This window comes from Dendropsophus ebraccatus, chromosome 5, assembly GCF_027789765.1.
Source record: "Dendropsophus ebraccatus isolate aDenEbr1 chromosome 5, aDenEbr1.pat, whole genome shotgun sequence".
Taxonomy (NCBI): Eukaryota; Metazoa; Chordata; class Amphibia; order Anura; family Hylidae; genus Dendropsophus; species Dendropsophus ebraccatus.
Genome location: NC_091458.1, coordinates 6,401,133 through 6,424,252, shown reverse-complemented (window position 1 = coordinate 6,424,252; position 23,120 = coordinate 6,401,133). Strand labels below are relative to the sequence as shown.

At 47.4% G+C, this 23,120-nt stretch overlaps 1 protein-coding gene across 4 annotated transcripts in view; it reads left to right on the top strand.

Annotated features, from left to right (window-relative positions):
* Positions 1-6,420: 6,420 nt before the first annotated feature.
* LOC138792233 (ecto-ADP-ribosyltransferase 5-like) overlaps positions 6,421-23,120 on the top strand; it is a 31,940-nt gene continuing 15,240 nt past the window's right edge. For 2 of the 4 annotated variants that reach the window (XR_011363110.1, XM_069969406.1), the window contains exons 1-2: positions 6,421-6,505; positions 8,322-8,419. Coding sequence is in view for 3 of the 4 variants with exons in the window: in XM_069969406.1 (XP_069825507.1) it covers positions 8,360-8,419 (60 nt within the window). In the remaining variant the exon portion in view is untranslated. Of the gene's footprint in view, positions 6,506-8,321; positions 8,420-19,889; positions 19,947-23,120 lie in introns of those variants that run through there. The other 2 variants (XM_069969407.1, XM_069969408.1) reach the window with 2 other exon arrangements.

Here is a 23,120-nt window from a genome sequence, read left to right as displayed (position 1 = left end):
AGCCATCTCATAGACTATACAGCCATCTCATAGACTATACAGCCATCTCATAGACTATACAGCCATCTCATACACTATACAGCCATCTCATTGACACTACAGCCATCTCATAGACTATACAGCCATCTCATAGACACTACAGCCATCTCATAGACACTACAGCCTTCTCATAGACACTACAGCCATCTCATAGACTATACAGCCATCTCATAGACACTACAGCCATCTCATATACTATACAGCCTTCTCATAGACTATACAGCCATCTCATAGACTATACAGCCATCTCATAGACACTACAGCCATCTCATATACTATACAGCCATCTCATAGACTATACTGCCATCTCATAGACTATACAGCCATCTCATAGACTATACAGCCATCTCATAGACACTAAAGCCATCTCATACACTATACAGCCATCTCATAGACTATACAGCCATCTCATAGACTATACAGCCATCTCATAGACACTACAGCCATCTCATAGACTATACAGCCATCTCATAGACTATACAGCCATCTCATAGACACTACAGCCATCTCATAGACTATACAGCCATCTCATAGACTATACAGCCATCTCATAGACTATACAGCCATCTCATACACTATACAGCCATCTCATTGACACTACAGCCATCTCATAGACTATACAGCCATCTCATAGACTATACTGCCATCTCATAGACTATACAGCCATCTCATAGACACTACAGCCATCTCATAGACTATACAGCCTTCTCATAGACACTACATCCATCTCATATACTATACAGCCATCTCATAGACTATACAGCCATCTCATAGACTATACAGCCATCTCATAGACTATACTGCCATCTCATAGACTATACAGCCATCTCATAGACTATACAGCCATCTCATAGACTATACAGCCATCTCATAGACACTACAGCCATCTCATAGACTATACAGCCATCTCATAGACACTAAAGCCATCTCATACACTATACAGCCATCTCATAGACTATACAGCCATCTCATAGACACTACAGCCATCTCATAGACTATACAGCCATCTCATAGACTCTACAGCTATCTCATAGACACTACAGCCATCTCATAGACTATACAGCCATCTCATAGACACTACAGCCATCTCATAGACTATACAGCCATCTCATAGACACTACAGCCATCTCATAGACACTACAGCCATCTCATAGACTATACAGCCATCTCATAGACACTAGAGCCATCTCATAGACTATACAGCCATCTCATAGACTCTACAGGCATCTCATAGAAACTACAGCCATCTCACAAACACTACAGCCATCTCATAGACTATACAGCCATCTCATAGACTATACAGCCATCTCATAGACTATACAGCCATCCCATAGACACTACAGCCATCTCATAGACACTACAGCCATCTCATAGACTATACAGCCATCTCATAGACACTACAGCCATCTCATAGACTATACAGCCATCTCATAGACACTACAGCCATCTCATATACTATACAGCCATCTCATAGACTATACAGCCATCTCATAGACTATACAGCCATCTCATAGACTATACAGCCATCTCATAGACACTACAGCCTTCTCATAGACTATACAGCCATCTCATAGACTATACAGCCATCTCATAGACTACACAGCCATCTCATAGACACTACAGCCATCTCATAGACTATACAGCCATCTCATAGACTATACAGCCATCTCATAGACACTACAGCCATCTCATAGAAACTACAGCCATCTCATAGACTACACAGCCATCTCATAGACTACACAGCCATCTCATAGACTATACAGCCATCTCATGGAAACTACAGCCATCTCATAGACTACACAGCCATCTCATAGACTACACAGCCATCTCATAGACTATACAGCCATCTCATAGACTATACAGCCATCTCATAGACTACACAGCCATCTCATAGACTATACAGCCATCTCATAGACTCTACAGCCATCTCATAGACTACACAGCCATCTCATAGACTCTACAGCCATCTCATAGACTATACAGCCATCTCATAGACTATACAGCCATCTCATAGACACTACAGCCATCTCATAGACTATACAGCCATCTCATAGACTATGCAGCCATCTCATAGACTATACAGCCATCTCATAGACTATACAGCCATCTCATATACTATACAGCCATCTCATAGACTATACAGCCATCTCATAGACTCCACAGCCATCTCATAGACTATACAGCCATCTCATAGACTATACAGCCATCTCATATACTATACAGCCATCTCATAGAAACTACAGCCATCTCATAGACACTACAGCCATCTCATAGACTATACAGCCATCTCATAGACTATACAGCCATCTCATAGACTACACAGCCATCTCATAGACACTACAGCCATCTCATAGACTATACAGCCATCTCATAGACTATACAGCCATCTCATAGACTATACAGCCATCTCATAGACACTACAGCCATCTCATAGACACTACAGCCATCTCATAGACTATACAGCCATCTCATATACTATACAGCCATCTCATAGACTATACAGACATCTCATAGACTATACAGCCATCTCATAGACACTACAGCCATCTCATAGACTATACAGCCATCTCATAGACTATACAGCCATCTCATAGACTATACAGCCATCTCATAGACTATACTGCCATCTCATAGACTATACAGCCATCTCATAGACACTACAGCCATCTCATAGACTATACAGCCATCTCATAGACTATACAGCCATCTCATAGACTATACAGCCATCTCATAGACTACACAGCCATCTCATAGACTATACAGCCATCTCATAGACACTACAGCCATCTCATAGACACTACAGCCATCTCATAGACTATACAGCCATCTCATAGACTATACAGCCATCTCATAGACTATACAGCCATCTCATAGACTCTACAGCCATCTCATAGACTATACAGCCATCTCATACACTATACAGCCATCTCATAGACACTACAGCCTTCTCATAGACTATACAGCCATCTCATAGACTATACAGCCATCTCATAGACTATACAGCCATCTCATAGACACTACAGCCATCTCATAGACACTACAGCCATCTTATAGACACTACAGCCATCTCATAGACTATTTCTGAGAGATCTAAGAGATGGCTGTATAGTCTATGAGATGGCTGTATAGTCTATGAGATGGCTGTATAGTCTATGAGATGGCTGTAATGTCTATGAGATGGCTGTAGTCTATGAGATGGCTGTATAGTATATGAGATGGCTGTATAGTCTATGAGATGGCTGTGTAGTCTATGAGATGGCTGTGTAGTCTATGAGATGGCTGTATAGTCTATGAGATGGCTGTATAGTCTATGAGATGGCTGTATAGTCTATGAGATGGCTGTAGTGTCTATGAGATGGCTGTATAGTCTATGAGATGGCTGTATAGTCTATGAGATGGCTGTATAGTCTATGAGATGGCTGTGTAGTCTATCATATGGCTGTAGTGTCTATGAGATGGCTGTATAGTCTATGAGATGGCTGTAGTGTCTATGAGATGGCTGTATAGTCTATGAGATGTCTGTATAGTCTATGAGATGGCTGTATAGTCTATGAGATGGCTGTGTAGTCTATCATATGGCTGTAGTGTCTATGAGATGGCTGTATAGTCTATGAGATGGCTGTAGTGTCTATGAGATGGCTGTATAGTCTATGAGATGGCTGTATAGTCTATGAGATGGCTGTATAGTCTATGAGATGGCTGTATAGTGTATGAGATGGCTGTATAGTCTATGAGATGGCTGTATAGTCTATGAGATGTCTGTATAGTCTATGAGATGGTTGTAGTGTCTATGAGATGGCTGTATAGTCTATGAGATGGCTGTAGTGTCTATGAGATGGCTGTAGTGTCTATGAGATGGCTGTATAGTATATGAGATGGCTGTATAGTCTATGAGATGGCAGTATAGTCTATGAGATGGCTGTATAGTATATGAGATGGCTGTATAGTCTATGAGATGGCTGTATAGTATATGAGATGGCTGTATAGTCTATGAGATGGCTGTAGTGTCTATGAGATGGCTGTATAGTATATGAGATGGCTGTGTAGTCTATGAGATGGCTGTATAGTCTATGAGATGGCTGTATAGTCTATGAGATGGCTGTAGTGTCTATGAGATGGCTGTATAGTATATGAGATGGCTGTATAGTCTATGAGATGGCTGTATAGTCTATGAGATGGCTGTATAGTCTATGAGATGGCTGTATAGTATATGAGATGGCTGTATAGTCTATGAGATGGCTGTAGTGTCTATGAGATGGCTGTATAGTATATGAGATGGCTGTAGTGTCTATCAGATGGCTGTATAGTCTATGAGATGGCTGTATAGTCTATGAGATGGCAGTATAGTCTATGAGATGGCTGTAGAGTCTATGAGATGGCTGTATAGTCTATGAGATGGCTGTATAGTCTATGAGATGGCTGTATAGTCTATGAGATGGCTGTATAGTCTATGAGATGGCTGTATAGTCTATGAGATGGCTGTATAGTCTATGAGATTGCTGTATAGTCTATGAGATGGCTGTATAGTCTATGAGATGGCTGTATAGTGTATGAGATGGCTGTAGTGTCTATGAGATGGCTGTATAGTCTATGAGATGGCTGTATAGTCTATGAGATGGCTGTAGTGTCTATGAGATGGCTGTAGTGTCTATGAGATGGCTGTATAGTCTATGAGATGGCTGTATAGTCTATGAGATGGCTGTAGTGTCTATGAGATGGCTTTAGTGTCTATGAGATGGCTGTATAGTCTATGAGATGGCTGTATAGTCTATGAGATGGCTGTAGTGTCTATGAGATGGCTGTATAGTCTATGAGATGGCTGTATAGTCTATGAGATGGCTGTAGTGTCTATGAGATGGCTGTAGTGTCTATGAGATGGCTGTATAGTCTATGAGATGGCTGTATAGTCTATGAGATGGCTGTAGTGTCTATGAGATGGCTTTAGTGTCTATGAGATGGCTGTATAGTCTATGAGATGGCTGTATAGTCTATGAGATGGCTGTAGTGTCTATGAGATGGCTGTAGTGTCTATGAGATGGCTGTATAGTCTATGAGATGGCTGTGTAGTCTATGAGATGGCTGTATAGTCTATGAGATGGCTGTAGTGTCTATGAGATGGCTGTATAGTCTATGAGATGGCTGTATAGTCTATGAGATGGCTGTGTAGTCTATGAGATGGCTGTATAGTCTATGAGATGGCTGTATAGTGTATGAGATGGCTGTATAGTCTATGAGATGGCTGTATAGTCTATGAGATGTCTGTATAGTCTATGAGATGGCTGTAGTGTCTATGAGATGGCTGTATAGTCTATGAGATGGCTGTAGTGTCTATGAGATGGCTGTAGTGTCTATGAGATGGCTGTATAGTATATGAGATGGCTGTATAGTCTATGAGATGGCTGTATAGTCTATGAGATGGCTGTATAGTCTATGAGATGGCAGTATAGTCTATGAGATGGCTGTATAGTCTATGAGATGGCTGTAGTGTCTATGAGATAGCTGTATAGTCTATGAGATGGCTGTATAGTCTATGAGATGGCTGTATAGTATATGAGATGGCTGTATAGTATATGAGATGGCTGTATAGTCTATGAGATGGCTGTATAGTCTATGAGATGGCTGTATAGTATATGAGATGGCTGTATAGTCTATGAAATGGCTGTAGTGTCTATGAGATGGCTGTAGTCTATCATATGGCTGTAGTGTCTATGAGATGGCTGTATAGTCTATGAGATGGCTGTAGTGTCTATGAGATGGCTGTATAGTCTATGAGATGGCTGTATAGTCTATGAGATGGCTGTGTAGTCTATGAGATGGCTGTATAGTCTATGCGATGGCTGTATAGTGTATGAGATGGCTGTATAGTGTATGAGATGGCTGTATAGTCTATGAGATGGCTGTATAGTCTATGAGATGGCTGTAGTGTCTATGAGATGGCTGTATAGTCTATGAGATGGCTGTAGTGTCTATGAGATGGCTGTAGTGTCTATGAGATGGCTGTATAGTATATGAGATGGCTGTATAGTCTATGAGATGGCTGTATAGTATATGAGATGGCTGTATAGTATATGAGATGGCTGTATAGTCTATGAGATGGCTGTATAGTCTATGAGATGGCTGTATAGTCTATGAGATGGCTGTATAGTCTATGAGATGTCTGTATAGTCTATGAGATGGCAGTATAGTCTATGAGATGGCTGTGTAGTCTATGAGATGGCTGTATAGTGTATGAGATGGCTGTATAGTGTATGAGATGGCTGTATAGTCTATGAGATGGCTGTATAGTCTATGAGATGGCTGTATAGTCTATGAGATGGCTGTAGAGGCGGCTGGGACCGTCCTGTAATCCTGATCACATCTCTTTTATTATTATCCAGCACAGGATGTTATATCTGGAGAGGACCTGAAGACAAGAGGAAGACAAGGAAAACCTTAATCTACTTCTCTCTGGGGATTCTTATATGAGGTGAGGGGTGTAATAACAGGGGCTCCTTATACACACAGCAGGGGCTGGGGCTGTCTATAGTCCTGGACTGATGGATTAGTCATATACAAGTGTCGTACCAGTCTGATAAGGATCGGTCACACCATCTAACGTTCTATGACCGCCGAAGGGCAGATACTTTCTCAGCCATCTGTAGTGTCAAAGAGGCGGAGCTGAGCTGCTGAAGTGCCCCATCCAGGCACGCCTCCAGTATAATCAGTATATAATCATACAATCAGTATATATATCAGGACTGTACTGGTTGGGTCCTCGGGTCGCACAGCACAGCCCTGATTGAGCTTTTGGATTTATTTTGTGCTTGTTCTGTGTTAGTCTGAACACCGGCTTATTCTGTCTGCTCATTGGTTCTTGGACACACCTGACCTCACCTGTTAAGTTCTACATGGCCACTTCACTGTTAAAGGGGTACTCCACTCAAACATAACTTCTGATATGTTGCTGCCCATGGTGAAACTAACATTTCCTTCCATATTTGTTATTATATATTCAGTCTCCTTCCCCCAGTTCTCAGCTGCTGCTTTCTGCTAAAGACACAAAAATATGTGTGTGAGTTTTTCACTCTGTCTCTCCCTCATCCCCCCTCCCTTCTGAGATGGCTGATGTAAACAAGTCTCTGGCAGGCTTTATCTGCAACATTGTAGCTTCTTTGTAATGTTGGGAGGGATATTCTGAGGTCAAATTGCTGCTGATGACCTCACTGTGATTAACACTCCCAGCATTACAGAGAAGCTACAGTGTTGAATATAACATATATTACAGCCTCAGCCAGTTAACCCCTTGCTGGCTATTGAGTCTTACTCCGTCCGCTTAGCGCCCCCTTCATTCCTGTTTCCCTCGTTATTCGGACCTTTTTCTCCTGGATTTTGACTATTCTTGTTATCCGCCTGCTCTGACCTTATTGCCTTGTCTGTCACTATGTTATTTGGATTCTGATTTGGTACTTTTGCTTCCCGTCTGCTGTGACCTTGGACTGTCGACTATTCTTATTGTATTTGTTTGTCTGTCTGCCTTTTGTGTTGCACCTCCCTAAGTCAGGAACTGGTGCCCAGTTGCCCACCACCATTTAGGGCAGCTCAAGGCAAGTAGGTGGGGATAGTGGGGTTCAGCCTAGGGTCCACTACAGTTTTTGGGGCTTCAGCATAGGGTCCACTACAGTTGGTGGGGGTTCAGCCTAGAGTCCATTACAGTGGGCGGGGGTTCAGCCTAGGGTCCATTACAGTGGGCGGGGGTTCAGCCTAGGGTCCATTACAGTGGGCGGGGGTTCAGCCTAGGGTCCACTACAGTTGTTGGGGCTTCAGCATAGGGTCCACTACAGTTGGTGGGGGTTCAGCCTAGAGTCCATTACAGTGGGCGGGGGTTCAGCCTAGGGTCCATTACAGTGGGCGGGGGTTCAGCATAGGGTCCACTAAAGTTGTTGGGGCTTCAGCATAGGGTCCACTACAGTTGGTGGGGGTTCAGCCTAGACTCCATTACAGTGGGCGGGGGTTCAGCCTAGGGTCCATTACAGTGGGCGGGGGTTCAGCCTAGGGTCCATTACAGTGGGCGGGGGGTCAGCCTAGGGTCCATTACAGTGGGCGGGGGGTCAGCCTAAAGTCCATTACAGTGAGCGGGGGTTCAGCCTAGGGTCCACTAAAGTTGTTGGGGCTTCAGGATAGGGTCCACTACAGTGGGCAGGGGTTCAGCCTAGAGTCCACTGTCTGTTCCCTCCTACTTGTTTCTGTGCTACTAGTCATTACAATATATGTATTTAATCACTTTGCTTTATTTTGATTCCCAGAACAGAAATCTTTAGATTCATCCATATTATATAAGAAGATGATGATCCTGAAATTACCAGAAGCCTTTACAGTCCTCTACCTGATATCATTATTCAGGGTAACCATTACCTATCTATCTATCTATCTATCTATCTATCTCCTATCTATCTATCTATCTATCTATCTATCTATCTATCTATCTATCTATCTCCTATCTATCTATCTATCTATCTATCTATCTATCTATCTCCTATCTATCTATCTATCTATCTATCTATCTATCTATCTCCTATCTATCTATCTATCTATCTATCTATCTATCTCCTATCTATCTATCTCCTATCTATCTATCTATCTATCTATCTCCTATCTATCTATCTATCTATCTATCTCCTATCTATCTATCTATCTATCTCCTATCTATCTATCTATCTATCTATCTATCTCCTATCTATCTATCTATCTATCTCCTATCTATCTATCTATCTATCTATCTATCTATCTCCTATCTATCTATCTATCTATCTATCTATCTATCTATCTCCTATCTATCTATCTATCTATCTATCTATCTATCTATCTATCTATCTATCTATCTCCTATCTATCTATCTATCTATCTATCTATCTATCTATCTATCTATCTCCTATCTATCTATCTATCTATCTATCTCCTATCTATCTATCTATCTATCTATCTATCTATCTATCTATCTGTCTATTGTAAAGACTCCAGTCGTGGATCCGCTGGACCGGCAGTAGTGACGGTGTGGTCTCCCACCACCGGTGTTTCTTGTCTTTAGACCCCCTCGCAAAAGTCTGTACTTCAAAGTTAAAGTGGTAATGAAGTAGTACAGATGTTCATGAGACACCTTAGCATTCTTTTCTTGACAGCAGCACTTCCACACACTATGCAATGCTGAATGCACACTTAGAGAGGACAAGTTAGGGATCATCCCAACCTATGCCGTGAACCAGTCTAAAAGTGCAGGACAGTATCTTGAAGTAAGAGGAACTGATCCGCATAGAGCAAAGTTGCTAGAAGCCTATGTACTCTATCTCGCAGCGCGGGTGTCATCAGGGAATTCTGACCACTCTGCTCATCCCAGGTAACAAGGTCTGGGGCTTTTGTCACCCTCTAGGACACGTGACCCGACACTGGTGGGCAATAGGTTGTGCAAAGACCAAAGAGTCAAAACACGGGCACAAGTATTCTCTCTACTCTCAAGTATTCTCATTGGTTATTTGCTAAGCACCTACACAGCCATTGCATCCTTCTTGGGTCATCTCCTCTTTCTGTGGGTGGCAGTACCGATAGTCCGGGTGGGTCACAACTCCACTTTGGACCACGTGATAAGCGCCCAAGGGACCCCCTCACATCCCGGCAGGTTACTGACCACAGGGGAAAGGGTATAGCTTGCCACTCTAAAATAAAAGCAGGTGTGCCACCATACCTGTGTGCCCAACAGGCACTGGCGTCCAGGGGCGGTACATAGGCCCCGGGCTGTTCACCAAGCCTGGGCCCCCCCCCCACCTCACTGTAACTATGGCAGCACTAGCCTGGTGTTCATAGTACAGGACAGATAATGCCATGATGTCCTGATTTGTGCAAAATTGCCATAAAAAACAGTGAATCATGCAAATCATGGCGGAAGTGTAGCCAGGAGACAGTACACCACTGAAAGAATAAGTCTTTTTGGGTGGTCATGGGCCCCTTAGGAGCTCAGGGCCCCGGGCTTCCGCCCGAAATGCCCCTATTATACTCCACTATTGCTGGCGTCACAACAACCTAACATCTGGCTGAGCTATACTCTGTCCAACCACCACAGAAGTGGTGTGACACGTACCCATCTAGCAAATGACCGGTCGAGCATTCCCCACAATGGTGTAAGCCGTACCAGGGAGCGGAGTCTAAGGGACCACTAGTTTTCCCCAGAGCCAAACGCGAGGCAGGATGGACTGGTTTGGCTTACTAGCAGTTGCGGATGATGTGCAGCTGGAAGCAACATACAGTAGACAGGTTAGGCAGGAACACAGCAGGTAACATGGAGAGGACTCACTGAGCAGGAACCATGGGGCAGGAGTCAAGGGCAAGAATCACGGGTGGGAGTCACAGGCAGGAATTACGAGCAACAGAACTGAGACCACAATGCTTAGGGTAGCTATTGCAGAAGCTCCAACAAGGGAGCCAGGTGATGCCCGGGCTTAAATAGTACAAAATGGGACATTTTAGAAAAGCAGCCTGTGAACCACCCAAATCAAAGTGTTACCTGCAGAAGGAGGAAGGTTGGTGACCTAAAGTAGATGATGACGTTAAATCTGGGGAAGAAGAGAGACCATCTGGTTTGCCTGGATGTAAGGTTTTGAGCCGTCTGAAGATAAAGACGGTTTTTATGGTCCGTATAGATGTTTATTGGATGATTCACCCTCTTCCAAAAAATGATGTCACTCTTCCAGCTTGATTGCCAGTAGCTTGCGATCTCCTATAGTGTAATTTCTCTCTGCAGGAGAAAATGTCTTAGAGAAGAATCTAAACGTTTTAGTCTTCCCCAAAGAATCCTTCTAGGTGAGAACTGCACTGGCTCCCACCGAAGAGGCATCCACCTCCACGGAGATTGGCCTGGCAGAGTATGGAAGAGACAGAACAGGAGCAGAAGCAAAGGCAGATATTAATCTAGCAAAGGCTTGCTCAGCTTCGGGCGGCCACTGCTTAGGATTAGAGGTTTTCTTGGCGTGACTAAGCTGAAAAAGTGTGGGATAAACTGTCAATAATATTTGGCGAAACCCAGGAACTGTTGTATAGCTCAAAGGCAAATGGGGCGTGACCATTCAAGAACTGCCAACAGCTTAGCTGGATCCTATTGTAGACCATGGTCGTAGATGATGTATCCGAAAAGAGAAGGTCTGGTCTAATAGAACATACACTTCTCTAACTTAGCATAGAGACGATTAGCTCTTTGGTGTCTCAGTACTTGATGTACATGGCCCACATGAGTTTGCAGATCAGGTGAATAGATCAGAATGTCGTCAAGGTAGACAATGACGCTAGGGTAGAGGAGATCACAAAAAAGGTCATTGAAGAATTCTTGGAAGACAGCCGTGGCATTGCATAGGCCAAAAGACATCACCAGATACTCGATTTGCTCATCTCTGGTATTGAAGACAGTATTCCACTTGTCGCCTTAACAAATTCTGATTAGATTGTATGTGCCATGCAGGTGCAGTTTTGTGAAGAAGAAACTTGCCCCAGCAGGTGATGAAGGATGCGGATGAAGCCTTTCTGCAGATTTTCTTTGATATAGACAGACATGGCTTCAGTCTTTCGAACCAAGAGTTGATATAATCTTCCTCGAGGAGGTGTAGCACCCGGTAAAAGGTCAATGGGGCAGTTGTCTGGACGGTGCAGAGGTAGCATCTTGTTTTTCTGAAAAGACATCTAAAAAGTCCTGGTACTGAGCTGGGAGACCAGGCAAAGGATTGGAAGAATCCAGAAGTGGTGAAGAGGGCCTACCATGAGAGGTCTGCAGACAGTGGTTGAAGCAATCTGGACCCCAACATAAGACCCCTGACACTTTTGAACCAGGGATGCATCAAAGAAGTTGCATGCACAGGAAGAATCGAAAAAGGCAGTGGTCTGATGTTGCTGTCCAGGCGGGGGGACTGAGACCACAACTGGAAAAGAAAGACATGGAGAGGATGCATTCACACCTAGGGTGGGATTACACGGAACGATTATCGTTCAAAAAGTCGTTAAATCGTTCGGATTTAAACGATAATCGTTTCGTGTAATAGCAGACAACGATTAAACGACCAATGAGAAATCGTTGGTCGTTTGATAGAATTCGTACCTATTTTTATCGTTTGCTCGTTCGCAAATCGTTCACACATCGTTCGGTGTAATAAGAAGTCATAGCTGAAACGTAGGCAATAGCAACGACAAAACGTACGCAAGAAAGATCATAAGTAACAATCATCATTCCGTGTAATTGGGCAAACGATTTCAGGTCGTTTTCCATAGTGGTCGTTTGAGATCGTTTATTGTTAATCGTTAGTCGTCAAAAAATCGCTTGGTGTAATAGTACCCCTAGAGAGGCCTCTCCTACATTGCCTGGGGGTGGGAGTTTCCCGAGCACTGTGGACACAGAGGGCAATTCAGGTGGAAATTGTCGGGGCTGGCACAGTAGAGGCACAAATTCTGCAATTCTGCTCCCAATGGCAACGTCTCTCCTCCTGTGTTAGGTGAACTCTCTCTCCACCTGCATAGGTTCCTCGGTAGATGTCTAGGGCGAAGGAGAGGGCGGCTGGTGCCAACCAGAACATATGGTGAGGACGGACCAACTTGTGTTCCTGATGGACCTCCTCCTCTTTGAAAAACGAACATCTATCCGAGTACACCAGATGGATCATTGTTCAAGGTCTCAGCTAGAACTGCTGCAATCTGCTGTTACTGCTGGGCAATCTGCTGACTCTGCTGGGTGACAACTCTGGAGATCTCACGGATATCAGGCACCTTGCCGGGATCCGTGGTTGAAGCCTACTGTAACGATTGGAGCCGTGGCGTAAGCCGTACGTGGGAGCGGAGTCTAAGGAGCCGCTGGTCTTTTCCCGAGCCTGCAGCAAAGCAGCATGGACTTGCCGTGGCAGGTGACCCCCAGGTCGCTACCTCTGGTTTGGCTTGCTAGTGGTGGTGGTCGAGGTGTAGCAGGAGGCAACTTAGAAAGGTCAGCAGGCAGGAACACAGCAGGTGACATGGAGAGGACTCACAGGGCAGGAGTAACAGGCAGAAATCACGGCAACAGAGCTGGTGTCAGGAATCGGGCCGTGCGTTCGGCTCAGCGTCCATAGCAATCAGAATGCTTATGTTTTTTACATACTCTGCTCTGCTGCTCCTGGTTGTAGTAGTGTCCAGTGTTGCACTCAGCCTCGAACTGCGCCACAGGGGAGCCCCTCCCCCTTCCTCCCCATTGGTGGGCCCTAGAACAGGAGGTTCCCATTTACTAGTTCCAGGCCCATACATTGCTCCCTCATTGCTGGTTAATATGAGCTGCAGAGTCCTGTCACCTGGTCACTGCCTCTGTATAGTGTTGTATAGGGCCGGGCAGTGACCATGGTGACAGGCAGCAGTGTAATGTGGGTGGTGTCTCTCTGTATAGTGAGGTGTATAGGGCCGGGGAGTGGCCATGGTGACAGGCAGCAATGAAATGTGGGCGGTGTCTCTCTGTATAGTGAGGTGTATAGGGCCGGGCAGTGACCATGGTGACAGGCAGCAGTGTAATGTGGGTGGTGTCTCTCTGTATAGTGAGGTGTATAGGGCCGGGGAGTGGCCATGGTGACAGACAGCAATGTAATGTGGGCGGTGTCTCTCTGTATAGTGAGGTGTATAGGGCCGGGCAGTGACCATGGTGACAGGCAGCAGTGTAATGTGGGTGGTGTCTCTCTGTATAGTGAGGTGTATAGGGCCGGGGAGTGGCCATGGTGACAGGCAGCAGTGTAATGTGGGCGGTGTCTCTCTGTATAGTGAGGTGTATAGGCCCGGGGAGTGACCATGGTGACAGGCAGCAGGGTGCAATGTGGGCGGTGTCTCTCTGTATAGTGAGGTGTATAGGCCCGGGGAGTGACCATGGTGACAGGCAGCAGTGTAATGTGGGTGGTGTCTCTCTGTATAGTGAGGTGTATAGGCCCAGGCAGTGACCATGGTGACAGGCAGCAGGGTGTAATGTGGGCGGTGTCTCTCTGTATAGTGAGGTGTATAGGGCCGGGGAGTGACCATGGTGACAGGCAGCAGTGTAATGTGGGTGTAATGTGGGCGGTGTCTCTCTGTATAGTGAGGTGTATAGGGCCGGGGAGTGACCATGGTGACAGGCAGCAGTGTAATGTGGGCGGTGTCTCTCTGTATAGTGAGGTGTATAGGGCCGGGGAGTGACCATGGTGACAGGCAGCAGTGTAATGTGGGCGGTGTCTCCCTGTATAGTGAGGTGTATAGGGCCGGGCAGTGACCATGGTGACAGGTAGCAGGGTGTAATGTGGGCGGTGTCTCTCTGTATAATGAGGTGTATAGGGCCGGGGAGTGACCATGTTGACAGCAGTGTAATGTGGGCGGTGTCTCTCTGTATAATGAGGTGTATAGGCCCGGGGAGTGACCATGTTGACAGCAGTGTAATGTGGGCGGTGTCTCCCTGTATAGTGAGGTGTATAGGGCCGGGGAGTGACCATGTTGACAGCAGTGTAATGTGGGCGGTGTCTCCCTGTATAGTGAGGTGTATAGGGCCGGGCAGTGACCATGGTGACAGGCAGCAGGGTGTAATGTGGGCGGTGTCTCTCTGTATAATGAGGTGTATAGGCCCGGGGAGTGACCATGTTGACAGCAGTGTAATGTGGGCGGTGTCTCCCTGTATAGTGAGGTGTATAGGGCCGGGCAGTGACCATGGTGACAGGCAGCAGGGTGTAATGTGGGCGGTGTCTCTCTGTATAGTGAGGTGTATAGGGCCGGGGAGTGACCATGTTGACAGCAGGGTGTAATGTGGAGCTCGGTGTCTCTCTGTATAGTGAGGTGTATAGGCCCAGGCAGTGACCATGGTGACAGGCAGCAGTGTAATGTGGGCGGTGTCTCTCTGTATAGTGAGGTGTATAGGGCCGGGCAGTGACCATGGTGACAGGCAGCAGGGTGTAATGTGGAGCTTGGTGTCTCTCTGTATAGTGAGGTGTATAGGGCCGGGAAGTGACCATGGTGACAGGCAGCAGTGTAATGTGGGTGGTGTCTCTCTGTATAGTGAGGTGTATAGGGCCGGGGAGTGGCCATGGTGACAGGCAGCAATGTAATGTGGGCGGTGTCTCTCTGTATAGTGAGGTGTATAGGGCTGGGGAGTGACCATGGTGACAGGCAGCAGTGTAATGTGGGTGTAATGTGGGCGGTGTCTCTCTGTATAGTGAGGTGTATAGGGCTGGGGAGTGGCCATGGTGACAGGCAGCAGGGTGTAATGTGGGCAGTGTCTCTCTGTATATTGAGGTGTATAGGGCCGGGGAGTGACCATGGTGACAGGCAGCAGTGTAATGTGGGTGTAATGTGGGCAGTGTCTCTCTGTATAGTGAGGTGTATAGGGCTGGGGAGTGGCCATGGTGACAGGCAGCAGGGTGTAATGTGGGCGGTGTCTCTCTGCATAGTGAGGTGTATAGAGCCGGGCAGTGACCATGGTGACAGGCAGCAGTGTAATGTGGGCGGTGTCTCTTTGTATAGTGAGGTGTATAGGCCCGGGCAGTGACCATGGTGACAGGCAGCAGTGTAATGTGGGCGGTGTCTCTTTGTATAGTGAGGTGTATAGGCCCGGGCAGTGACCATGGTGACAGCAGTGTAATGTGGGCGGTGTCTCTCTGTATAGTGAGGTGTATAGGCCCGGGCAGTGACCATGGTGACAGGCAGCAGGGTGTAATGTGGGGGTGTCTCTCTGCATAGTGAGGTGTATAGGGCCGGGGAGTGACCATGGTGACAGGCAGCAGGGTGTAATGTGGGGGTGTCTCTCTGCATAGTGAGGTGTATAGGCCCGGGCAGTGACCATGGTGACAGGCAGCAGGGTGTAATGTGGGCGGTGTCTCTCTGTATAGTGAGGTGTATAGTGCCGGGGAGTGGCCATGGTGACAGGCAGCAGGGTGTAATGTGGGTGGTGTCTCTCTGTATATTGAGGTGTATAGGGCCGGGGAGTGACCATGGTGACAGGCAGCAGTGTAATGTGGGCGGTGTCTCTCTGCATAGTGAGGTGTATAGAGCCGGGCAGTGGCCATGGTGACAGGTAGCAGGGTGTAATGTGGGCGGTGTCTCTCTGTATAGTGAGGTGTATAGGCCCGGGGAGTGACCATGGTGACAGGCAGCAGGGTGTAATGTGGGGGTGTCTCTCTGCATAGTGAGGTGTATAGGCCCGGGCAGTGACCATGGTGACAGGCAGCAGTGTAATGTGGGCGGTGTCTCTTTGTATAGTGAGGTGTATAGGCCCGGGGAGTGACCATGGTGACAGGCAGCAGTGTAATGTGGGCGGTGTCTCTCTGTATAGTGAGGTGTATAGGCCCGGGGAGTGACCATGGTGAAAGGCAGCAGTGTGTAATGTGGGCGGTGTCTCTCTGTATAGTGAGGTGTATAGGCCCGGGCAGTGACCATGGTGAAAGGCAGCAGTGTGTAATGTGGGTGGTGTCTCTGTGTATAGTGAGGTGTATAGGGCCGGGGAGTGACCATGGTGACAGGCAGCAGTGTAATGTGGGCGGTGTCTCTCTGCATAGTAAGGTGTATAGTGCCGGGCAGTGACCATGGTGAGAGGCAGCAGTGTAATGTGGGCGGTGTCTCTCTGTATAGTGAGGTGTATAGGCCCAGGCAGTGACCATGGTGACAGGCAGCAGTGTAATGTGGGCGGTGTCTCTCTGTATAGTGAGGTGTATAGGGCCGGGGAGTGACCATGGTGACAGGCAGCAGGGTGTAATGTGGGCGGTGTCTCTGTATAGTGAGGTGTATAGGGCCGGGGAGTGACCATATAGACAGGCAGCAGTGTAATGTGGGGGTGTCTCTCTGCATAGTGAGGTGTATAGAGCCGGGCAGTGGCCATGGTGACAGGTAGCAGGGTGTAATGTGGGCAGTGTCTCTCTGTATAGTGAGGTGTATAGGCCCGGGGAGTGACCATGGTGACAGGCAGCAGGGTGTAATGTGGGGGTGTCTCTCTGCATAGTGAGGTGTATAGGCCCGGGCAGTGACCATGGTGACAGGCAGCAGTGTAATGTGGGTGGTGTCTCTCTGTATAGTGAGGTGTATAGTGCCGGGGAGTGACCATGGTGACACATACCTCCCAACTTTTGCAAAGAGCAAAGAGGGACATGTGCGCCGCGGTCCCAATAGCCACGCCCCCATAGCGACCCTCCATAGCCACACCCCCATAGCAACCCTCCATAGCCACGCCCCTATATCAACCCTCCATAGCCACTCCCCTACAGTCACCACATGCTGCTGACTGAATAGTGCCCTATACAGTATCCAATCCCGCCAAAAATGCCCTATATGGTATCCAATCCCCCATTATAGTGCCCCACATAGTATCCAATCCCCCACATAGTATCCAATCCCCCATATAGTGCCCCACATAGTAGCCAATCCCCCATTATAGTGCCCCACATAGTATCCAATCCCCCACATAGTGCCCCACATAGTATCCAATGCCCCCATATAGTGACCAACATAGTATCCAATCCCCCACATAGTGCCCCACATAGTATCCAATCCCCCACATAGAATCCAATCCCCCATATAGTGCCCCACATAGAATCCAATCCCCCATATAGTGCCCCACATAGTATCCAATGCCCCATATAGTGCCCCACATAGTATCCAATGCCCCATATAGTGCCCCACATAGTATCCAATGCCCCATATAGTGCCCCACATAGTAGCCATGCCCCCATATGGTGCCCCACATAGTAGCCAATCCCCATATAGTGCCCCACATAGTAGCCATGCCCCCATATGGTGCCCCACATAGTAGCCAATCCCCATATAGTGTCCCACATAGTAGCCAATCCCCCCATATAGTGCCCCACATAGTAGCCAATCCCCATATAGTGCCCCACATAATAGCCAAACCCCCAGAGTGCCCACATAGTAGCCAATGCCCCCATATATGCCCCATATAGTAGCCAATCCCCCATATAGTGCCCACATAGTAGCCAATGCCCCCATATATGCCCCACATAGTAGCCAATCCCCCATATAGTGCCCCACATAGTAGCCAATCCCCCATATAGTGCCCCACATAGTAGCCAATCCCCCATATAGTGCCCCACATAGTAGCCAATGCCCCCATATATGCCCCACATAGTAGCCAATCCCCCATATATGCCCCACATAGTAGCCAATCCCCCATATATGCCCCACATAGTAGCCAATGCCGCCATATATGCCCCACATAGTAGCCAATCCCCCCACATAGTAGCCAATACCCCATATAGCGCCCCACAGAGTAGCCAATCCCCCCATTAGTGTGGCACCAGCGGCAAAAACAATAAACCAGTAACTCACCTGTCCGCCGGTCCCAGCAGCTCCTCTCCCGGCAGAGCGCGCACTCCCGTCATCCTCCGGGGCGGGCAGCGGGGTACAGAGACACTGACTGTGCCGGAAGTGAGTCATGAGCAGGTCACTTCCGGTACAGTCAGTGTCTCTGTACCCCGCTGCCCGCCCCGGAGGATGACGGGAGTGCGCGCTCTGCCGGAAGAGGAGCTGCTGGGACCGGAGGACAGGTGAGTAACTGATTTATTGTTTTTTTCGCTGGGGCCACTTAAAATGCGGGACACGGGGGGCCGTTCCGGGACCGCGGGACAGCACCCCGAAAACGGGACTGTCCCGCGAAATCCGGGACGGTTGGGAGGTATGGTGACAGGCAGCAGGGTGTAATGTGGGCGGTGTCTCTCTGCATAGTAAGGTGTATAGGCCCGGGGAGTGACCATGGTGACAAGCAGAAGGGTGTAATGTGGGCGGTGTCTCTCTGTATAGTGAGGTGTATAGGGCCGGGGAGTAACCATGGTGACAGGCAGCAGTGTAATGTGGGCGGTGTCTCTCTGCATAGTGAGGTGTATAGGCCCAGGCAGTGACCATGGTGACAGGCAGCAGGGTGTAATGTGGGCGGTGTCTCTCTGTATAGTGAGGTGTATAGGCCCGGGGAGTGACCATGGTGACAGGCAGCAGTGTAATGTGGGCGGTGTCTCTCTGTATAGTGAGGTGTATAGGGCCAGGCAGTGACCATGGTGACAGGCAGCAGTGTAATGTGGGCGGTGTCTCTCTGTATAGTGAGGTGTATAGGGTCGGGGAGTGACCATGGTGACAGGCAGCAGGGTGTAATGTGGGGGTGTCTCTCTGCATAGTGAGGTGTATAGGGCCGGGGAGTGACCATGGTGACAGGCAGCAGTGTAATGTGGGGTGTCTCTCTGTATAGTGAGGTGTATAGGCCCGGGGAGTGACCATGGTGACAGGCAGCAGTGTAATGTGGGCGGTGTCTCTCTGCATAGTAAGGTGTATAGTGCCGGGCAGTGACCATGGTGAGAGGCAGCAGTGTAATGTGGGCGGTGTCTCTCTGTATAGTGAGGTGTATAGGGCCGGGGAGTGACCATGGTGACAGGCAGCAGGGTGTAATGTGGGCGGTGTCTCTGTATAGTGAGGTGTATAGGCCCGGGGAGTGACCATGGTGACAGGCAGCAGGGTGTAATGTGGGGGTGTCTCTCTGCATAGTGAGGTGTATAGGGCCGGGGAATGACCATGGTAACAGGCAGCAGGGTGTAATGTGGGCGGTGTCTCTCCTCTCCCGGCCCCTCCCCCACCTCCTCCTCTCAGGCTGCTCAGTCAGGACACTGCAGGAGGGGAGAGCGCCCCCTGCAGCAGCTATGACAGGCGGCCTGTAACAGGAAGCCTCCTGCTGTGTGATGTCTCTGCATGTAGTGCGCCCTCAGAAACCCTTCCCCTCCCTCAGAGCAGACAGGTCTCCAGCTTCAGGTTCCAGCTCCCTGGTCGGGACAGGGAGGGAGGGAGCAGGGACTGTCTGCACACACCATGCAGCTCTCTGATCTCTGCCACATTCATAAAGGGGGAGTGTGTTTAGTGTGTGTGTAAATATGTGTGTTATTATGGAGGTATGACATGTATATGTGTACGGTGTGTGTATATATGTATAGTATGATATGTATATAACTGGGTTCCTATCTGCCCAGTTGTAGGCTTATTCAGCCCAGGAGAGGCCATTGCTAGTGTGAAAATGCTAGAGTAGGGACCATGTCTTGTGGACGCCTTAAAGGGGTTATCCAGGGCTACAAAAACATGGCCACTTTTCCCCCTACTGTTGTCTCCAGGTCAGGTGCGGTTTGCAATTAAGCTCCATTTACTTCAATGAAACTGAGTTTCAAAACTCCACCCAAACTGGAGACAACAGTAGGGGGAAAGTGGCCATGTTTTTGTAGCGCTGGATAACCCCTTTAACGTGGCGACATGGTACACTCTGTTGCACCTTTTGTTTTTTGTCTGTACTTAAGCCACAAGCAGTGTGCAACCTGCAGTGTGAACAGAGTCATAGATGTGCTGCCAAAATTTCCCTTTTTTTCATGTGTGATGTATCTCCATATATATTTGCATGGGAGGGGGTGTATATATAATGGTTTTTGTGCATTAGGTCCTGTTCACATGAAAAAAATGTTCTAAACCACAAGGATACTGTACAGTGATAGCAAAGTACAGGACTGCGGTATACATGGGCGTTAAAGAGCCATCCCACCATGATGGAATATTACATAACCATGCTCACAATGATGAAATATTACATAACCATGCCCACCATGATGGAATATTACATAGCCATGCCCACAATGATGGAATATTACATAGCCATGCCCACAATGATGAAATATTACATAGCCATGCCCACCATAATGGAATATTACATAGCCATGCCCACAATGATGGAATATTACATAACCATGCCCACAATGATGGAATATTACATAGCCATGCCCACAATGATGGAATATTACATAGCCATGCCCACCATGATGAAATGTTACATAACCATGCCCACAATGATGGAATATAACATAACCATGTCTACCATGATGAAATATTACATAACCATGCCCACAATGATGCGATATTACATAACCATGCCCACAATGATGCGATATTACATAACCATGCCCACCATGATGAAATATTACATAGCCATGCCCACAATGATGGGATATTACATAGCCATGCCCACCATGATGAAATATTACATAACCATGCCCACAATGATGGGATATTACATAGCCATGTCCACAATGATGGAATATTACATAGCCATGCCCACAATGATGGAATATTACATAGCCATGCCCACCATGATGGAATATTACATAGCCACGCCCACAATGATGGGATATTACATAGCCACGCCCACAATGATGGGATATTACTTAGCCATGTCCACAATGATGGAATATTACATAGCCATGCCCACAATGATGGAATATTACATAGCCATGCCCACCATGATGGAATATTACATAGCCATGCCCACCATGATGGAATATTACATAGCCATGCCCACAATGATGGAATATTACATAGCTATGCCCACAATGATGGAATATTACATAGCCATGCCCACCATGATGGGATATTACATAGCCACGCCCACCATGATGGAATATTACATAGCCACGCCCACCATGATGGAATATTACATAGCCATGCCCACCATGATGGAATATTACATAGCCATGCCCACAATGATGGAATATTACATAGCCATGCCCACCATGATGGGATATTACATAGCCACGCCCACCATGATGGGATATTACATAGCCACGCCCACCATGATGGATTATTACATAGCCACGCCCACAATGATGGGATATTACATAGCCACGCCCACCATGATGGGATATTACATAGCCATGCCCACCATGATGGAATATTACATAGCCATGCCCACAATGATGGGATATTACATAGCCATGCCCACCATGATGGAATATTACATAGCCACGCCCACCATGATGGAATATTACATAGCCACGCCCACAATGATGGGATATTACATAGCCACGCCCACCATGATGGGATATTACATAGCCATGCCCACCATGATGGAATATTACATAGCCACGCCCACCATGATGGAATATTACATAGCCACGCCCACAATGATGGGATATTACATAGCCACGCCCACCATGATGGGATATTACATAGCCATGCCCACCATGATGGGATATTACATAGCCATGCCCACCATGATGGGATATTACATAGCCATGCCCACCATGATGGGATATTACATAACCATGCCCACCATGATGGGATATTACATAGCCATGCCCACCATTATGGGATATTACATAGCCACGCCCACCATGATGGGATATTACATAGCCACGCCCACCATTATGGGATATTACATAGCCATGCCCACCATGATGGGATATTACATAGCCATGTCAACAGAAGTGAGATAAATCACCCAGTGATATCACAGGACACAAATCACGCTATGAAGCCTGACGGACTCACTGACAGAGCGGGGAGCGGACGGTGCTGCAGCGCAATCTTCTCCCCGCTAGTTCTCCTGATCTGAACAATCAGACCCGGACTGATCAAAACTTTTGAGATGTCTTTATGACGTTTCAAAATTTTTTTTTTTTTTTAAATGACAGTGACACTTTATAATGTGACCGCATTCAGTCTCCCACAGCCTCTGCAATGGCCATCACCTCTTTGTAAACATGGGCTCCCTAAATTGTGCCCTGCCATTGTGGCTACCGTCATAGTTCTGCCATGTAAGCCGCCCTCATCAGGGTGGTAGCCAATCAGCCATTCAGCGGCCACTATAGAGAATGCCGGGACTGTGTGGCTGGAGCCTTTTCTATCTGTATTCTCCGTAGTTTACTGCCTGCCATTACATGTCACCATCCTCCCACATGCAGTCATTACTGTTATATATATTTATGTGTATTGGGCCCTATTCACACATCAGTAATCCTGTCCGTTTAGTGGTAGATTGATGTATACTGTAATTGCAGTATACTAAAGTGTGAACAGGGTCTTAGGGTACAAACACAAAGGCCGGATCCACAGCAGATTTCTCGCTGTGAATTCATAGCGAAATCTTCTGCAGATCCCTTGCCTGTAGTTTGTATGGGAAGACTGACTCGAAGCGGGATGGACAACCCCCTGCGAGTATGTAAGGAGATTGCCCCGTTAACCCCCCGCCGGCTGAAGCATATACTGTACCTGCTCCTCGCTCCGGCTTACTTCGGGGGTTCCCGGCTGGA